Raw genomic sequence first — 20,351 nt, forward strand, 5'->3', positions numbered from 1 at the left:
TAGGTGGAGCTGGAGAGGAAGCTGGAGTCCACCACCAAGTCCAAGCTTCACTACAAGCAGCAGTGGGGGCGCGCCCTGAAAGAGCTCGCTCGGTTCAAACAGGTACGAGCGCCCAGAGCCAGGACGGGATTTGTATCAGAGCCGAACCTGTTATCCTGGTTGACTCTGGGGCCACCGCTGCCTCTGCACCGTGAAGGCTCGGGGTCGAGCATTTTACATGCCAGTGAAAACACCTGGTGTATACATCTGACAGCAAACGTCTAGACTGGCCATTATCCCAGTCACACACATGAAACAGGCATTTTCAGCCAATTATTATTTATTTGTTTTAGAAAGTGCAAATATTAGTAACTACATCCTAATCTGCACGCTGATGTTCAGCTCCAGTGATCTGAAATCAGTAACCACATGGTTTAAGGAGACGGGACAAAAATGATGACAACACTACCTGAAACTGACAAAAACAAGTCAGAGTTTATAAAGGCCGTGACAGCAGCTGACCTGTGTCTTCTCGTCTTGACAGCGATTATATTTCACAGCAGATAATTGTAGTTTTCCAGCGAGGGGACGCTGCAGGTTGTTAAATCTGCTGCTGGAGATGAGCTGACAGTGTTAGGACATTTAAGTGCTCTGTTTAGACACAGAGCGAGCAGAGGAAACAGACTTCAGCCCCACACACATCACAGTGCGCTGAGAATGCAGCAGCATTAATATGATTTACACCTTATGGTAGACTTTAAATATCTGGCACCTTTTCTGGTACGGTCCCTGTGCTCGCACGGTTTTGCTCCCACAGTCCAAACGTGTTTCTAGGTTAATTGGTGATTCTAAATTGGCTGCAGGTGTGAATGTGAGAGTCAGTCTCTGGTTGCCTGTCTTGCTTTGTAAGCCCCATGATAGACCCAGTGCTTCATCTCCCTGCAGTGGGCCAGGAAGTTGGGTCATTTAGCTCAGATGTATGTATACAGCTTAAAAGGCATCTCAGAGCACTTCATATTTATCATCAGACGGTCTTTATGAGCAGAACTTTGCAAAGGTGGGGAGGAAGAATTCCTGTTTAACGGGAAGTCAGAACCAGTCTCACGGAGGGGCAGCCCCCTGCATTGACTGGTTAGGAGTAGACTGGACAAAGCTGATGACAGTGGAGAAGAAATGCTCAGTGCATCATGGGAATTCCCCCAGCAGCCTGAGCCTCAGCATGACTGAGGGATGGTTCAGAGTCGTCTCATCCAGCTCTAAGTGTCAGCTGTATGAAAAGGGAAAGTGTACAGAGGGGCTCCTGGACCCAAACAGGGCGCAGAACACGGATGTTCCAAACTGTAGACTGTACCCGTACATATGCCTCTTGTTCTTCTCTCTTTTATTTGAAACTAATTTTTTTGAAAGCAGAGGAGTTGCTGTCTGCTGGTCATTAAGAGGATTTAAAGCACAATTTTTGATAGGATACTGTGTGTGGTCAGAACCCAGGCTCATAAATCCTGAGCATCTTTCTGCATCTCACGCACCCAAAAAGTGTCCATGTCGATGCTGTCTGAGCATTAAGACTGGATTTTGGTGGGTTTGTGTCCTCACAGGTTTGGAAAGATGTGTGTGTTTGTATGTGTGAAGGAGAAAGAAAAAGGGAAGGTGTGTTTTTTACATTGGACTCAAATATGTATCTGAGGTGAAGTAGACAGTGGAAGAGCCAACAGCCCGTACACGTCCGCGAGCGCCCTCATTCCCCTAAAACTAATGAATGCCTCGGCCTGATACGAGCCGAAGCCCTGAAACAAACCCTTTGAAGGTCTGTCACAAAGTGAGTGAGCACGCCATCGCTCCACAGGCCTACAACTGAGACTTGTCCTCACAACGATGGACGTTTATGTGCACACACACAGCACTAAGTGGGGCTTTAGTCAGACTAAGCCTAATGTAAACACACACAGACGCACAGACCTTATCTGACAAACTAATAACTGTTACTGACATTAACCAGCTGGAAAACTGGACGGACATTTTTCCTCCTTTCTCCTTCTGTCTCGCTCTCTTGTTTTTCCTTTTTACAGCAACTTTTTTTCCTGTCTCCTTTTTTCTTCTTGTTTGACAGTTTCTCCTGCTTCACTTCACCATTTATCAAACGTCTTCATCTTCTCTTACATTTGTCATCTTCACTTGTTTATTTTGTCTTTTCCTCTCACTTTTAGTTTCTTTGTGTACCTCTGGTATCATTTTTTTTTTTTTTTTTTACCTCCTGCTGCTTTTGGTCCACCTTCCTTTTCTTTTCCCATCTTTGTTCTGCCTTTTTTCTTTGGGTTTTTTCTCCCCGTCCCTCCTTCCTCCCCTCGCTCTTAAGTGCCACATCATTGTAAAGAAAACAGAGTGATTTATGCACCTCTGAGGGGGTTCAGCGCCGAGTGTCACCTCCCACCTATTAATCATCCCTGGGACTGCGCTGAGCAATAAGCTAGTCAAGCACTAACTATTCAGATGTCACACTCTCGCTTTTTATAAAATATCAGGCCTGTGTTTACACGACCATCCGTCTCGGTGCGCCGCAGTTTTTAAAGCTGCCGCTTGTTTGGTTTTTCTCGGCCTCTCCTCGCCTATTTATTCTCTCCTCTCAGCGCCTCACATGGCGTGCTGTTTAGCTCAAGTCGGATCATAAAAATTCTTGTCAGAGGAATAATGTGCTTTTCTACCCAGGAGGTGCAGGCGGTGGGAGAATTAATACCCACACTGGACTGTGGTTGTACATCACAGTCAGCCTCTGCCTTTTTGAATTCAAAATATTGGGACAAGGAGCTTAACGTGGTCTTTTCAAAGTAAAAATATTGGGGCACAAAGAGATTAAGTTTTAAGCCTAGGAGCTAAATTTGGTATTTTTAGAAGCTAGTTGTTTTGGTACAGAGAACTAAAACTGGTCATTTTCTTTAAAAGAAAGCAGCCGAAACTTCATGGCCAGTTTACTTCAGTAACACTGATGTCCTGAGCTACAGACACGAGCCACAACACTGAACCCACCTGCCTGAGTCTGATGAACACTGTGGGTCCTTTTGAAGACCTTTTTAAAGAGGTTTTCAGCCACTCAGGTACACTTTGCCATGTGTTCAGTTTGATTTTAATGATAATTTTAATAAAGGCTTTCTGTCTCATTATGGGAAACACTGCTACTCTTAAAAGCTTCTGTAGACAAAGAGCCTCCTTTTCTAAGGAGCTGTTAAAGGTCCACGCTGGTCGATCTCTGTGTGGGCCAGCTCACCGCCATCGTGTCCTGGTTTCAGTGGGCATGTGATCGTGCTGCTGAGTTCAGCTCCCTTTGGAGCCATCCAGACTAAAAGCGTCCTCTCTCATGACGCTGAGTGTGTTTGTATAAAACTGTCTGTCAAACAGCAGATGTAACATGTCATCTGATGGTATTTTGGTGTTACTGGTCTCAGTGGAGACTCTGGTGGTTCCCACTGGTCATTCCTGGAATATTGTGGAGTCCCAGTGTGAGGGGTGTTGATCCAGACAGCAAGGGTCAAAGAGTTTGATTGGTACTGAGAGATTTTATGGAATATTACACCATACATGATGTATTTCCCAGTTTTTCACAGTTACTTTGTTGGATGGTTTCCAGTCCATCTGGAGTAAACACTAGGCTGAAAACACATAAACAAGCCAGGAAAGGCAAACAGTGGTAGTTCATAGAAGTTTAATATGAAGAGCCAAACAGCTCCACTGGGAACGTGAATGCAACACAAATTACAAACAGTTGGAATAGAAATGACGATGTTGACTTGTTGTTCGGAGAGCTGGTACTGACCATCGCTCCGTTCTCAGGAACAGAAACCTCAAACAATGGAAAATGGGTAAAACTCTACTATAACCATTGTTAATCAAAGTAAATCGGTTACTTGAACTTCAGCTGTCTCTTGTCCTACAGTCGCTGGGATAGGTTCCAGCCCTCTGCAGCCCTGAAATGAATACGAAATTAAGACGTCCGATGGAAAGATGGTCGTTGGATGTTAACAGTGGGAACTGGTTTAGAGCATTATCTGGAAGTTGAAGCTGCTCATTAGAATCCTTGTATTAAAGGCACGTTTTTTTTTTCCCTTGTTACTTTCACTTTCATTCGTTCAGGTACCAAAATGCTTGTTTCAGGTCTAGAAACACATTCGTTGAGTGGCAGTGAGACTGGTTTGACCCCAGGAATACACCGTGTCTCTGTGTTTGACGCCTGCATCACGCTTGTTTGGGGCAAAGGCGAGCAGTGCTGCTGGGTCGGACAGACACGAGTGTACAAGCAGTTCTGCCTCCAGCTGCGTTTCAGTGTTATTTCAGAGATTCTGCAACAGTTGGAAAAGAATTGGAAAACCTTCACAGTCACTTTGTTTGCTGCTTGGATTTCTTTTTCCACACCAACCCCGATGGCCTTGATTTTCATTTCTGAGTTGTTGCCACTGCAGTCTTTAGGAAAAGTGAGTCCTGCGGTGATCGTCGAGCTCGAGTAGAACTGGTTTCAGAGCTGTGCTGACAGTTTGCATGAAGGACTCATTGTTCAGCCATAACTGCAGCTTTAAGGGACCAGGATGGTTATGAAGAGCCTACTTACAGCTTTACAGACTGTCTGCATGTCCATTTACAGACTGGTTTGGCTCAGACTGTTGAGTTGTTGGTCCCATAATTTCATTTTAAACAGGTTTTTTCTCATTTGGCTACTTGTGGTAAAGATTTAACAAATAAGAATTTCAGCTTTAAAAACATACCAACGTGGAATCAAAACGGAGATATTTCAGCGCTCCCAATAAATTGAAACTTCAATTGGTACAGAGTACTGTAAAATATAAACTCCTGTTAAATGTTTTGGCCTCCGTCAGTTGAACGAGGCAGACCGCATTCTTAAACTGCTCCTGCAGCTTTTATCTTATCGGTCCTAAAACTCGAGAGAGCAGCCTGAACGTTCGGATCTTAACCCTTCGAACACAGCAGAGCTGCAGGGCTGTTTAACCCTCTGTGGACGAGATCTGATCTCAGGGCTGCAGCCTTCAAACATTACTTTGGTTACTGGCTGATATCGACTCACTAATCCTGTCAGGCTGTTGGCATCAAGATGAAATGTTTAAAGAGGAATATTTACAAACAGTTTTTGGTTTAACATAAAATATAAATGGCTAAAAATAATGTTATATTAAATGTGCTTTTTCTGAATAACTTGATTTAAAGATGTTCAGTTACAGTCATTAATAATTTAGCTAACCACTCAGCTCTGGTCCACAGCCCAAATGTTTCTGAAACAAATGTTAATCACTGAAAATGATGCGTGAAATAGTTTTTCGCTCTAGTTTCCCTGACGTGCCGTTAGATCTGCTCTAAGACCAAAGCTTCTTAACGGAAACCAGAAATCACTCAGATATTTTTGGGGCCTAATTTTGGTAAAAACTGCCCAAAATGGGAGTAAGTGTAAATTTCAGATGGCCACCCTTCCCCAATTATTAAAAATATTTTCACTTGTCTTTCATAACCTGCTGTGTTATGAAAGAAATATATATTATTACTTAATAAAGTGAGCAGTGAGATGAGATGTACGTGTATAACGCTAACCCCGTTATGATCTAAAACTCACCTACACAATGTGCACACATGTAAAATGTAAAAGCAGATTACTTTAGTAACCTTTCAGTTATGTGTAATGTTTGAATTCAGTAAATCAGAAGCCATAAAAAGATCAAATCCAGAAAAACTGTCATCAGCGTAATCTGAACTTTTTAGATACACAATTCTTGGCCGTCTAGTTCTTGAAAGACTTACTTAATGGCATATTATTTTCTTTATGTCAGGAGGCCAAAAAATGTTAGTTGCATGTTTTCTGAGAACATCTGTGACTCTTTATTACTTTCACTGCTCTTTGTTTTTCTTCAGATGGCCAAAATTTGGGTTAAATGATTTACGAAACTGCCCTTGAACCCCTTAGTGTGTGCAGCTCACCCAGCTCCTTATGGAAACCAGACATTTTGTATATGCAGCTAGAAACACACGTTTATCTCTAATCATTCTCATTTCCCGTCGTGTTTTATCCGTCATGTCTCTAAACAAGCTCGCAGAGCGCTGGTGAAAAACTCCCCCCTGAACTCCCACAGCTGCTCAGAAAACTTCATGTGATTAGAGAAAAGTGTGTCCACATGTAAGCGATGGGATGAAAGTGTTTGTATGAGGCATCCTCCACCCCCGCTCGAGACCTCTGACAGTACCGGCAAGAAATGGAGGGCCAGACGGCGGGGGAGTAGAAGTCATTCTCGGAGCATCTATCCCAGAAACCGGCATCCTTTCTGCCTGGTCTTCATCCCTGAACTCACAGGGGGGCTGGATGTTGTCTTCTGGTTTGTGAGGGTCATGAATATTGTTTTTCTCAGTTTATATTTTATGCCTATATAAACATGAAATTGAAACACAAGGGCTGGCGAAGACCTGCTTTATATGGTAACTAAATAGAGGTCAAGTTTTCAGAAGTCACATATTTAATAGGGATGATCTTGTCATTCAAACAGATCCATATACATGTCATAGCCATATATTAGATTTGGATATGGCACTACCACTCATGTTGAGTGGGGGGAAAAAATTTGCATCCAAAAATGTGTTTTCCCTGGAGGCCAAAACAGTTTCTGTAAAACTGGAAGCTGACTGAGTTATTTTGATCTCTTGGTGGTGGAAGTCTGCTTGTCGTCCAAGCTTTACTGCCCAAACAAGTTTAGTTACCAACAAGTAAACAGTCCATGTGAAGAAGTAAACAGGGATGGATGGGTTTTTTGGTCTTTGTCCTTCAAGCTTGTGTTCTCTGCCAGAGGCCCGGGAGCTCCAGTTTGTCCATCTATATCTGGAAGTCCCACAGGATCTTAACTTGGTCATTCCCAACTACCCTTAGGGGCGTATTTGACTTTGGGACTTCCAATCCTTACTCAGCATAAATGTTCCTGTACCAGCCACTTGGTTATGGCATTCCATATGTCTTTCAGTCCAGCCTTGTCCAGCCATTGGTAGGATTTTTCTGTATCAGCCACTTCTTCTATCTGCCGGTGGTACATGCCGTGCAGAGACCTGTCCTTCCATGATGGTTCCTGTTTTTCCTCCTCTTCATTCTCGGGTTTCTCCTGCCTGAGATACTCACTAAGCACATGATCCTTTGTGGCCAACTTCCTGATGTATTCATGGATCTTCATTGTTTTATCTAGGATAGTGGTTCTGACTCTCACTAGTCCTCGGGCACCTTCCTTCCGCCTAGCGTGCAGTCTCAGGGTGCTGGATTTGGGGTGAAACCATGCATGGTAAGGAGCTTTCTTGTCTTGATGTCAGTGGCTTCCATTTCCTCCTTTGGCCAGTTTATTATCCCAGCAGGGTATCTGACAACTGGCAGGGCGTAGGTGTTGATAGCCCAGATCTTGTTCTTCCCAGCTGACTCTCCAGGACTTGCCTTACTCTCTGCAGGTACTTGAAGTTTGCAGCTTTCCTAGCGGGCTCTTCATGGCACTCTGTATATACACTGCTCATGTACATACTCTGCACTTCTCAGTTCTGTAGCTAGCTGATGATATTAAAACAACAATAAAACGCAACTGCAATCTCACATATATAAGAATAAAGGAATAAATAAATCATTTAATAAACCTGTTGCCACAGTAACAAAGGAGTTTTTGAACCTATTGGTCCTTGACCGTGGCACCACATATCTGTGGCCTGAAGGAAGTAACCTGAAGTGGCCATAAAGATGGCAGCTTGAATCATCCAGGACAGAGTGGGTTTTCCTTAAGATCCTGACTTTGTACACATCCCCCAGGTTGTTCAGGGAAACCTGCAATCCTACTGCAAAGTTTAACAATTCCCTGGAGACGATTTCTGTTCCTCAAATTTAAAACCAACATGTAAAAGAAAAACAGATTCTATAAAACAAAGATAAAATATTCTCATCAAAGTATGATCAACATTAAAATTTGAGCGCTTACAATAAAAATAGTCTCTGATGTGCTTTCCCTAATTTCCTTCGGGATCAATAAAATATGTGTCTGTCTTGCACATGGCATCAATCTGTGGCTCAAACGTGAGTTTATCATCAATCAGAGTGCCAACATACTTGTACTGACTAACCACCTCAACTAACTGGTTGTTAATGCTTACAGGAGAAATGATGACCTCAGTAAATCCTACACTTGTTGGCTTGAAGTTGGCCTCTAGTGTTGTTCTCCACATTCCCACTGAGTTCTTGATGAAGGCTCTTTGAGTCCTGTTAATATTGAGTTAGCACTGGTTGGCCAGTCTGGTCTTACAGTCTTGGGAGTCTTCTCTACCAGATCTACCAGTAGCTGATGTTTTGCTCCACTGATGTTACTGCCAATTCCTTTCTGTGTCCCGTGCTTGTTCATCTTAGCTGCTCTCATGCCTGACAGGAGCTTCCATGTTGTACTGAGGCAGGTGATTGGCCGGTAGTTGGATGGAATCGATCCCTTCTGGGGATCCTTGGGGGTTGGGACTATTCGGGTGCATCTTATCCATCAGCAGCTGGTTCATTTGTGTTGCCAGGCGCTCGTGGAGTGCAGTTAACATCTTAAGCCAGTAGGTCTGTATCATGTCAGGGTCTGGTGCTGTCCAGCTCTTCATATGTGAGACTCTTTCTTGGATGTCTGCCACTGTGATGGTTACTGGATCCTGTTCAGGGAGGAAAACGAAAAAACATCGTTTCCACTGGATCGTTCTCGTGTAAACGGGGCCCTGGGCACCCTGTTCTTCATCACACCTTTCTCCAGCTCTGAGAGCTGGCTAACTTCCCACCGTGCTGCCTTGATCTTAGCCTCTAATTTTCTTTTCCATGGAGGGTGCTTCTCCTTGTGGCTGCTGTTCAGCTTGTAGCCAAGCATCTCAAGGATCAGTGTTGGTGTGGTATAGATCAGCTGGTTGCAGGGCTGCAACCAGAGATTATTTTGGTAGTTGAATAATCTGTCAATTATTTTATCTATAAGTCAATGATTATTTCAATCTTACCTCACCTGTTCAAGCCTGCCCACCTGTTAACATCACCTTGTTCTCTTCTCACAATTAAAATAAAGACCCATAATAATGTGAGTTTGAAACTAATCAAATGTATTTTGACATTAATGTGACCGTCACAATAAATATCAAATAAACAATGTGTATTAAAGTGAATGCAATGTTTATTTTTAAATGAAAATATGTGCAAATAAATAAAAAATGGCCTCTGTCCAAAAGTTCAAATAAGGCTTCAACTTAAATCAAAAATATTTTTCTGTCCAAAGCAGCTGAAAAGTTTACAGATGATTCCGTTCATACAGAGGTTTATTATTCAGAATGAACGCTGATATTAATGTGAGAAACAAATAGTAGCCAATGTAGCTGCTCCTGTTGTCCTTCACTCGTTAGCTAACATCACTGAAATAGTGGCGCTCAGCAAACATCATCCATGAGAGCTTGTTTCTGACAGGTAAACTAACAGAAACATACCTGTACAAACATTAACAGGTATCAGCGACGCACTGACGTACCATCCAGAGCTGACGCCACAGCTCCAGGGCACCAGCGTTTTATGGCAGGCCGTAATTACATTTCAGATATCTAAAAATGCATTTTGACCTATCCAGAATGGTAATTTAAGATATCTGCATTTACTTTCTGACTAGTAAGAATAATAATTCAAGATATCTTCAGTTACATTTTGACGAGTCAAAATGTAACAAATGACGTCACCGGATTCGTCACTTGACGGGTCACACACATCTGTAATTACAATTTAAGATCTCAAACGTAATTATGACTAGTCAAAATTACATTTTTAGATATCTGAATTAAGCGATTGTGTGTAAGCCCCCTTGTGCTGTACTGAGCTGTGCAAACAATTGCCTGTGTAGAATTTCAGGTGGCTGCAATGGCACTGGCCGTTCTGAAAAAAAATTGTAAGAAAATGCCACAGTATAGAAAGTGCTCCTCAGTGTGGGATATGCGGAGAGCACGAGAGTCGTGTACTTGAAGACTGCTTAAGAAATCTGCACAGAATCTCTGATTTTATGGCTGTTTTAACAAACTGTTTTATAAACTTTTCATTCTGATGTCATTCTGACTAGTTATTTTAAGACATCTTAAATATAAAAGCCGTCTAATTCAAGATATCTGTAATTCATTTGGAGATATCTTAAAGGGAATTTTGACTAATCAGAATTATAGTTCTGTATATCTGTAATTTAGTTTTGTCTAGTCATTATTTGCTTTCAAGATAACTAGAATTTAATTTGCACAAACTATATATCTCCTATCTAAAAATACATTCAAGGTATCTTGAATTAGAATTAGGACTAGTCAGAACAAACATCGAGATATCTCGAATTAACTTTGACTGGTCATAATTTAATTGTAGATATCTAAAGCAGGGTTATAATAGTTTTGGATTTTACATTATAGTTTAGTTTTAGTTAGTTTTTACTTTTTTTTTCTCTAATTCAGTTAGTTTTAATTAGTTTTCAGAGTGGTTTTTCTCGTTTTTATTAGTTTTTATTTTTGGTTTCATGCTTAGTTTTAGTTAGTTTCAGTATTAGTTTTAGTATTTTCATACCTGATCAGGTGCAAGATTCAAGGTGCAAAAGTGACTATTGTGTAATGAAAACTTGACAAAAGATACCATTTAAAGAAATATATTCAACAACCAGCTGTTCACAAGACAGAAGCACTACATGCTAAATGTGTGTAATATTAAGGACACACATGAACATCAACAGGGAGAAACAAAGAAAAACATGAACTCCCAAACTCAATAAATTCTACAATAAACTCCACAATAAAGTTCAGCATCAGTGCAGCAGATTAATAACGCCTACATGTGGTGTTAAACAAAAACAAACTCTTTGAAGGAGTCAAAGGTCAAATCCAGCTGCATCCTGATGTTCTCACCACCTGAAGCTGCTTCTGTTTTGGAGCTAGCTTGGTTAGATGCTGCTAATTCAACTTGCAGGTCTTTGTACATAACCTACGGAAGTGTCCGACCTCATGTCCACATTTATGCTTGTGTAGCTGGATTGTGTGTGTTAATTACCTTGTGGTCGTGTGCAGGTGTTTGTACTCAAAGAGCCTCCATACGGGACTCTGCCGCTTTCTCTGCAGACTGCAGCCTTTACTTTGCGGACCAGCACATGCGCACTCACTCACACAGCTGTCCTGTGGCGCTCCCAGCTTAAACTCGGAGAGCGGAAACAATGATTTCATATCAATCCACAAGGCTTTAAAAAAAAAAACAAGTAAATGAAAGTCAGCTTATCGATAATTTCAGTTAGTTTTAGTTAGTTTTGTAAACTCACAATTCAGTTTTAATTAGTTATCGTTTTTTCCGTTTAATTATAGTTTTTATTTATTTCAGTTAACGACAATGTTTTTTCAATTTCAGTTTTCGTTATTTTGTTCGTTTTCGTTAACTATAATAACCCTGATCTGAAGTATCTGTTTCAGATAGTAATTCAATGTAGATATCTTGAATTGAAGCTTCCATTCAACTCAATGTAAATCTGACGTCATTTCTACTAGTCAGAATGTAATTAGAGATATCTTAATTTAGTAATACGTCCAGTTTTTTTTTTAAACCTTTATTTTACCAAGTAAAAATGTTTGAGAACGAGTTCTCATTTACAAACTACTAGTCATAAATCAATTTCAGATATCTGTAATGTAAGTGTGTTGAATTGGATTTTATGTGAGAAGGGCCTGCCATAGGCATTTTAAACACTCAGCATTGCAGCGATGCTGCCGTGGAAGGAAAGCTCTGCTCTGCATTCAGCTTTATTTTGGTTTCTGTCAGACTTTTGTCAAACCTTTGACAGTCTGTCTCCATTTTCTTTCATTTTCTCCACCCGCCTCTCTGGCCACTTTTCCACCGACGGGGTTCCGGTGCCAGTATTTGAACCATTCAGCGTTTTTTTTCCACTGCGGAAGCACTCGGTTCAACTCCGGCCCCGCAAACTAGCTGGTCTGGAACCAAGAACGCGTGATGAAAGCGGCAGAAGGACGTGACTCTGCCGTCTCAACATCCAGTTTTCTACCATATTACATGTGTATTACAGGAGAAAAGCGCAGCGATTTTCACGGCTGTGAATTAGGTTGGGCTCTAAGGCTGAACTTGCTGCTTTGTATCAGTTCACATCACAGATAAAAGGACACAAAGTGCGTACTTGTCGTCTTGCTCTAATCGCTGTCTGTGTTTCCCTCTGTGCTGCACACAGATGCTGCAGTAGTTTGGTTTGGACCCTAAAACGTGTTTGCAGCACAGAAAGGGGAGCGTGTTCTCCCACGTTTGTGCGCTTCGGCTTCGTGTCCAGACGAGGACCCGCCCACGTTCCACCAGCACCATAACAGGTCCTGTTATGTTCTTCTTCGTTGGTATTGTTGTTATTGGCAGACAATATAGGCAATACTGCCCCCATATCTTCCTGTGGTGTATTGCAGTTACAAAATCACACGATAAGCGGAACAGAATAGATGGATGGGTTTTAAAATATGATGCTTCAACATAAAATTCCACGTTGACTAATTTGTGGTCAACGTCATCGATTACAACGATGACTTGTTGCAGCCCTAGCTGACCGGTTTCAGTGATGGTCACAGGAGGGATCGTCCGTCACGCTGCAGGCGCATCAGGAGCCTGTCCCAGCTGTCATAGGTCTTTAAAAATGTACTCATGAGAGTAATCATCATCATCTACAGTTTATTTTGTCTTCATAATTGTTGGAAGCCAAAATCCGATTAACCGCCCTGCCTTTGTTTAGAATTCATTCCCGGTGGCCTGTTAGCTGCGTCTGCTCTGTTAAATACATTTCTCAGGTAGGTGACCACGTTTTGTTCAGCAGTATCCACACAGGAATTTCGATGGCGTCAGCTGTGAATCAGAGCTTAACTGTGTAATGTCTGCTCCAGAGTCTTGACTTTTAGCCACTTTTTTCTGCAGCCCCCTGTTCCTCCTCTTCCCCCCGTTGAGGCCTCGGTATCACCTCGTCCTCTGATTGTTTCAGGACTCGGTCTCAGGTTGTCCTTGGCAGCGGGCACTAGAGAAAATGTTTAGCCTGTTTGTTTTTCTAGTAATTAGCCTTAAAACGGCCTGTAATACAGACTGCTAATGGTCCACAGAGAACCGGGCCTATGTCAACACTGTGTGTGTGTGTGTGTGTGTGTGTGTGTGTGTGTGTGTGTGTGTGTGTGTGTGAGACGGCATGTTTTTTCTGCAAGGAGGCGATCAGCCGTGTGAAAGTGGAAGCTGTGTGTGTGTGTCTGTGTGTGTGTGTGTGATGTGAAAATGTTGGTTTTCCCATCCAGAATGAGCCGGCTGCCTGCTCTGCTCTCCATCAGCCAAGCACACGGACAGATTCCAGCCTCTCCGTTCACCTTCCCACTGCCTGCTGCTCGGAGTCTTCCTCATTTTTGTGTTGTCAGCTGAGCAGTTGTGCGGTGAAGTTGGTCGGCCTGTTAGATATTTTAACAACTGCTTTTAATGGTTTAATTTAGAGGATCATCTTCTGAGCGTTTCCATGAGATTCTGGTGAATCTTTACTGTGATCAGTAAATCATCAATGGAAAATTGGTACGTGATTAAATAGTAACCGACTATTTTACTGAATTTCCTGCTTTTTTGGGGCTTCGCTGTCATAAATTTTAATACTTTTTGGTTTTGAAAAGGCGTGGCCCTTTGAGTAAATTAAAAAACAGAGTATTGAATCACTAACTAACCCCTGACTGCCAAACATCGAATGTCTCTGATTGGCCAAATGTCACAATTTGCTGTTTTTCTTTGTCACTGTCATAAACTAGAAGGGCACTCAGCGTACCTCACCCACCCCAAATTTTCTTTGTGTTAATACTACACTACCAAAATGTAATCAGTTGTTCCTCAGACCACCCCCAACAACTCCAGAAATTTTCATTGAAAGCCGTTCATAATTTTCCAAGTGATCCTGCTGACAGATGCAGACCTCCCCGACTGAAAACATAACCTCCCTCTACCTATCGCTGGGAGAGGTAATAAAATATTTTGGGATTTAGTCAGACAAAATAACTTTCCCTGTTTTTGTAGACTTCCATCCATCAATTTTTTTATGGATGGATGGAAGCAAGCTGGATGGGAGCCTATCCCAGCAGGGTACACCCTGTACAGGTCGCCAGGCCTTCACAGGTCTAACACAGAGAGGCAGACAACCATTCGCACTCACATTCATACCTGCAGCCACGTTAGAATCATCAATTAGCCGACCATGCACGTCTGTGGGCACTGGAGCTGAGATACCAGGAGGCCCAGCAAGAACATGGAAACTACACAGTGGAACGGCTGGCCGGCGGCTTGGAGTGCAGGTTCTTCTTGCAGTGAGGCGACAGTGCTCCCCACCACAGCAGCTTATTATAGACCAGCCGTCAATGAATCAGATCACCCAATAAATCAACATCAGTTTTAGTTTAAACCAGAACCTCTCATCACTTTCCTTCTTATTTATGATAAATGAACATTTTACCAAAAAAAATGCTGATTTTCATAATTTTGCTTTTCTGCTCTTCAAGAACCAAACATTAAATATTTTGGTCTGTTTGTCAGCTAAAGCGGTGCACAGCTGTGTTTTCTAATGTTTTATAGACCAATCGATCATCAGTGAAGCATGAAGATGATAAACCGTTTTCTCTCTGCAGAGTTTCTTAACTTGTGACCTTTCTGCTAACATCGCGACACATTTCATTCTTCAGGTACCATTAAAGACTCAAATGGGTGATTTGATTAATTAACTACTAATAATAAAACATTTCATAGGTTGCTATTCTTGGTCCTGATATATAATAAATGGAATATTTTGGACTGTTTTTCAGACAAAATAACTTAGGATAAACCATTTCTAGTGCTAACCACCGTGCTGCCTCACAGGAACATGGTCCTGGGTTTGAGTCCATCTTGGCCTTTCTGTGTGGAGTTTGTTCTCTCTGGGTTCCTCCCACAGCCCAGAGACCTGCAGTTAGTGCGGTTAGGTTACCTGGTGAGTCTAAATTGCCCACAGGTGTGAATGGTTGTCTGCCTCTCTGTGTTAGCACTGCTACAGGCTGGTGACCCGTCCAGGTGTACCCTGCTTCTCACCCAAAATCAGCTGGAAGAGGCTCCACCCCCACGACCCTGACAAGGATGAGCGGATGGAAACACGAGTAGCTCCTAACCACATGGCTTTCCAGGAAAAATTTCAAACAATTGTTTTTTTTTTTTAATTACCACCTGCTGCTTTTCTCGCTGTTGGATTCAATACATTTAATTTAAATGTTTAAATACATTTTTGGGGCCTTGAACTGTTACATAGATTAGGCTTTGCTGTTTCACAGTAATAAAAACATGAAATTAATCTCAAATAAATTGTGAGTTGCAGCTGTAAACCAGAAGTTCTTCAGGCCTTTCTGCTGTGATAAATCAACTATAACTCTTTAAACCTTTGACGACATCTCATTACGAAATACATTTTCCTCTTTCTGGTGACTCATCATTGTAAATGGAACATTTGGGTTATTTTGTTTTTTCAGCCCCTGATGGAGGTTATGAGTCTCCTCCGCTGGTCTGCTCCGAGGGTTCAGGTGTGGCTGCATACTAACCATCAGAATAACTTGATGTGAGATATCGCAGGAACTGTGTTCACTAAAGACAGATGAAGATGATCCATCTGCAGCTTTTCTTGCTCCCACGTTGAACTAAATTTCATAATTTAAAATGAGACATTGAGTGATATCACTTAATGCTCTCGTATGTTGGGATTTTTCAGTTTTTCTCCATTTGCCGATATTTTATTAACCAAAAGAAATTTTTTTTTCATTAGCTTATTTGATCATTTCTTAATGACAAATTTAATTATGTCTTTTTTTTTTTTTTTAATTATGTCTTAAACGTTGTTTGAAGCAGTTTTTCTCAGCGGTTCAGGACTCATAACGTCATCATGTTTAATCTTTTATGTTCTTATATCAGATTTTTTTCCTTGCAGGTTGTTGGATGTGTAACCTGCAGCCTTTAAATAATAACTCTTTAATAATTAAAGGCCTGAGGGAATTAGTTTCTGCGTTTCCTGGATTTACGGGTGTCCAGCTGACTCGGCTCAGATTGGTGTTCGCCCGGTTTGGGGAGCAGCTGAGAGAAATACGACTTTTTTTATTAAGTTTCCTTTGAGTTCTCACCGCGTCGCTGTTGGTCTGTGTGAATTCTCTCTGCGGCATTTTTCTCAGGCCAGTTTTATGAAAATGTGAAACCAGACAAATTTATCACCACACTGCTCTCTGTGTAATCTGGGAAAACACTTTTTTGGCATGTGAATGCACACATTTCAGCGCCGGGGTCAGAGGTTTATTTTCAAATACTCAGTTCAGATGTGATCAGCTGACCGAGGCTCAGTGCAGAAAGAGCGGTGAAGGGCTCGGGGTGATTTAAGAAACGTTCACAGTTTCTCCTGCTTTGTTTGTGTGTTTGCAGCGGGAGCAGGAAAACGCCATGATGCGTCTGAAGAAGCAGCAGGCCGAGCTCGAAGCCATGAGGCTGCGTTACCTAGCAACGGAGGAGCAGGAGGCGGTCCGACAGGACAGGCAGGAGCTGGACAGCATCAAGAATGAACTCAACAGGTGACCGTGATGATGATGATGATCAGGTTCAGCACACTTACCCTAACATCAGCACCAGTCTATCTGTGAGCACAGGCAGGAACTGGTGGCGTGTGATCAATCACACATGGAAAGCTCCACTGGCAGCAGAGCGGTGCACCTCACAGAGAGGTTAAACACATAAGACTAAAAATATCCAAAAATTCAAAATGCCTTTTATTCTTACAGCAGATTATGTTTAAAATGTGCTTCAGCACGCCAGCCTTCATCAGACAATGTTTCAGAAGAAAAAAGCAGCACCTCAGAAGTGTTTTGAATCCTTAAAGCTTCTCAAACACAGCTGAGACCGAACACTGACTGACGGGAGGAGAGTTAATGTTTTCTGGAAAAGTCTGCATGAGTAAAGTTCACTATAACCAGCAAAAAACACCCACTGTGAGAACAGACTTCTCAGCAGCTCTGTCATTAAATCTGACTGGAATTACAGTTTAGTGCTGAGTTAATTTAACATGAACGATGGTTTCCTGTGGTCTGTAGTGCTGCATTCACACCTAACATGAAGCTTAGTTTACGTAAAGTCTGTGCATTGAGGTGAACTGGCATAATTTGGCCAGACAACATGAATAGAAGCGGTCAGCTGTTTTTCAACTTCACTAATATTTGTTTCACACCATCTCAAAAACACGTCAGCTAATATTCACGTGATGCACATCGGAAACAGCAGACAAGCTTATTGACAGCTGGATGGTCTGACTTACTCGATGGGACGATGTGATGGGCTAATATCAAGTCTCTGCCAACCTTTAGGTATCAGCATTTATGATGGCTGATGAATGAAAATTTAAAAAGCGAAGAAAAGACGAGAAACACCCTTCAACCGTGTTACATAATTTGTCCACCAGAGGGCACTCTGCAAATTGCCTGTTGGCAACACACCTGTTTGGAACTCCTCAAACAACCAGCTGATCTGAGCGTGTTACATGTTACAGTAACTCGTTACAGTAATGTGCTGTAACTTGTGTGCAGCCATCGGATGTACTCCTGCGCCTCCTGTTGGCTGAGGTTTCTAATGCGACTGTATTCACGCTTGTGAGTAAATAAAGATAAATCGAAAAAGCCTCCAGGTACGTGTTTAGCTGCTCTGTTTTAGGATCATAGAGCAATAAATTTTTAAAAATTGCAGCCCACAGGAAATTAAAAAAAAAAAAAATCAGTAAAGTTGCACCCAAAAAAAAAAAAATCTGTTTCGTATTGAAACTCAGGGAAACTTCATTCCTGGGTCTGATGGATCTTCCACAAACGGGGATGCTACTTTGACCCGACCCGCCGTGTTTATGTTTAGTCTTGAACATAGTGGGTTAGCTGGTTACTGTGGCGATGTACCTGTCAGGATTGAACCTGAAATGACCTCACCCCAAATCCTCCTTCACAGGACAGACCTCTGTAAGCCATGTTTTCTTCAACAGGTTAAAACAGCACGAAGACAGATTAGGCCCCGCCCCCTCTGCACTTGACCCCGCCTCTGGTCCGACCCTAAGTGAGAGCGCTGAGGAACACCTGAGCCGCCTGTTGGAGGAGAGAGACACGCTGCTGAGGACCGGCGTTTACACCCACGAAGACCAAATCATTGCTGAGCTCAACAGACAGATACAGGAAGCCATGAGGGACAGAGGGAAGCTCTGACCACTGCTGCAGGCAGCCAATCAGAGACTGGCTCACACCTGAGGCTGCAGGTAAACCAGTTACCTGTTTGTCCAGCTGTGAAACCTGAGCCAAATTTGATCACATCTTACCTACAAAGAAGGAAACACAAACTGGCAGCATGCTTGTTTGAATTTAAACAGACCCTTTCTGCTAACTTCCAGATTCATATTTTTTAATTCTTGAATCCAGTAGAGCAGCTTTTCATGATTCCCAGTTCAAAATGTTTATCCTGACCTGCAGCCTGAGGGCTGTAATCAGCTCGCACAGCCTCAGTCTGAAATGTGTGTATTCAGCAGATCCACTGCTGAATACACACATTTCCTCTGCTGCATTTTTCACAATCAGACATTCAATCATTCGTTATTTAGGTCTTCATGTATAATAGAGTGTTTATTAAAAATATTAACCTCATCTTTTCTACATTTGTGCAGCTCTGTGCTGCATTAAAGGTAAAGGTAAAGGTTTCTAAAGTAATGAGAGCTGTATGGTGGTGCATATCAGACATAAAAAGCTGATATTAAGTGTTTTTACTGTAAAGTCAGAGTACCATAAAGCTCCTGTGCTGCAGTAATACACACTGTGTACTTTAATCGTGGAGTTTAACGTAGTACTGCATGTCATGTTTCAGGTCAGCTCACCTGCCATCTGGGAAAGACCTCTCAGCAGCAGGTGGGCGGGGTTTCTATGCCTCGGGTAACCATATTAGGGATATTCTCTCTCTGACATCATACAGAGCAAGCAGTAGAAAAAACTGAGTGTTTAGAGCCGTCTGAGTTTTTGGTTCACAAGGATTACTTGTACATACGCTGACCTCATTATTTAAAAATCCCACCCCTGAAACAGGACACGCAGCCCAGGAGGAGCTGACCGACTTTAAACCGGAGTGAGACGTTTTTCTCGTGTGTTAAATTCTGCCTCCAAGCTGAACTCATGCGTATGATGGTGGATGATGGGAGTCATGACTGTGAAGTGTTTTTAAAGCATCATCCTGCTGATTCTGTCGGTGTGTTCAGGGACTCTGCAACATCTCCAAACTCTCACTTAATATTAGTTAGTGTATTAACTTTGGAAACTGACTTGTCCTTCATTTGTTGGCGTGTCAGTGAATGCACCACAGGCGAAACAAGTGATTGTGTTTTTAGTTATTCTGTTTGAAATAAAGATGTTCAGTTTACTGTAACAGAGGATCGAGAAAACTTGTAAATATTTTTTTCACAGCTTGCAGATTAATTTATTTTGTTGAAGGTTTTACGCTCATTTGCAGCTGCTTAGGAGGAAACTGAATAAACTGTTTTGATTTTCATGGATCAGAGTTATTACACCAAAACCTGAAATCAGCAGACTGGTCCTTTAATGTTTTTAAGTTATTAGGGCGTCTGAGTGCTGATGTTTTTCTGTCTGACAGCAGGTGGCGCTTCAGCCTCAGAAACTCTCCACATTTATTTTTGTGCTGCTCTGGAATTCATTATTTTGTGTCTTCAAATAAATAAATTCAACCCTGCAAAATGCCTCAAACTCCAGTAAAATATGAGACTAAATTATTTATGAATATGATTTTTATTCTAAATGAAAATTAACACTTTTTAAAAGAATAAATCTACAGCTTTTGTTGCTCTTTGAAGAATCTGTTAACAGATTGTCGTTGTGATACAGGTGGGGGTCATTTATGATCAGAGCCTTTTTTCCATTTCTTTGTGCCATTGTAATATTTTAAATAGTCAAAATATTTGCTATGGTCCATTTGGTTGTTAAACTGTGTAAATGCAGCTGTTCGTAGTTTTAAGCAGTAAAGCAGCAGCAGTATAGAAGAGGATTCACTGCACTGAGCAGATGCTCCAACTCATCCACCCAGCAGAGGAGGATGTAAAGAGAAACATGGAGTGAAATCCTCCTTTAAAGTCTTCTGTGTTTTTATCTGCAGCTTGGAAAACGTCTTCAGATGTTTGTGGGTGTAAATGAATGCACAGATTTGCTGAGATGTTAAACTATTATAAAACTGTTTATGTCGCAGTGGGAACTTGGAGCAGCTGTGATGCTTGTAGATCATCTCT

At 41.9% G+C, this 20,351-nt stretch overlaps 1 protein-coding gene across 1 annotated transcript in view; it reads left to right on the forward strand.

Moving 5' to 3' along the window:
• The window catches only part of cep120 (centrosomal protein 120), a 36,033-nt gene extending 15,917 nt beyond the window's left edge, over positions 1-20,116 (forward strand). Inside the window, exons 18-20 of the mRNA XM_030725682.1 lie at positions 4-102; positions 16,472-16,617; positions 18,063-20,116. Coding sequence (XP_030581542.1) covers positions 4-102; positions 16,472-16,617; positions 18,063-18,279 — 462 coding nt within the window. The 3' untranslated portion in view covers positions 18,280-20,116. The remainder of the gene's footprint in view (positions 1-3; positions 103-16,471; positions 16,618-18,062) is intronic.
• Positions 20,117-20,351: the final 235 nt, after the last annotated feature.

Source organism: Archocentrus centrarchus, unplaced genomic scaffold (genome assembly GCF_007364275.1).
Source record: "Archocentrus centrarchus isolate MPI-CPG fArcCen1 unplaced genomic scaffold, fArcCen1 scaffold_68_ctg1, whole genome shotgun sequence".
Taxonomy (NCBI): Eukaryota; Metazoa; Chordata; class Actinopteri; order Cichliformes; family Cichlidae; genus Archocentrus; species Archocentrus centrarchus.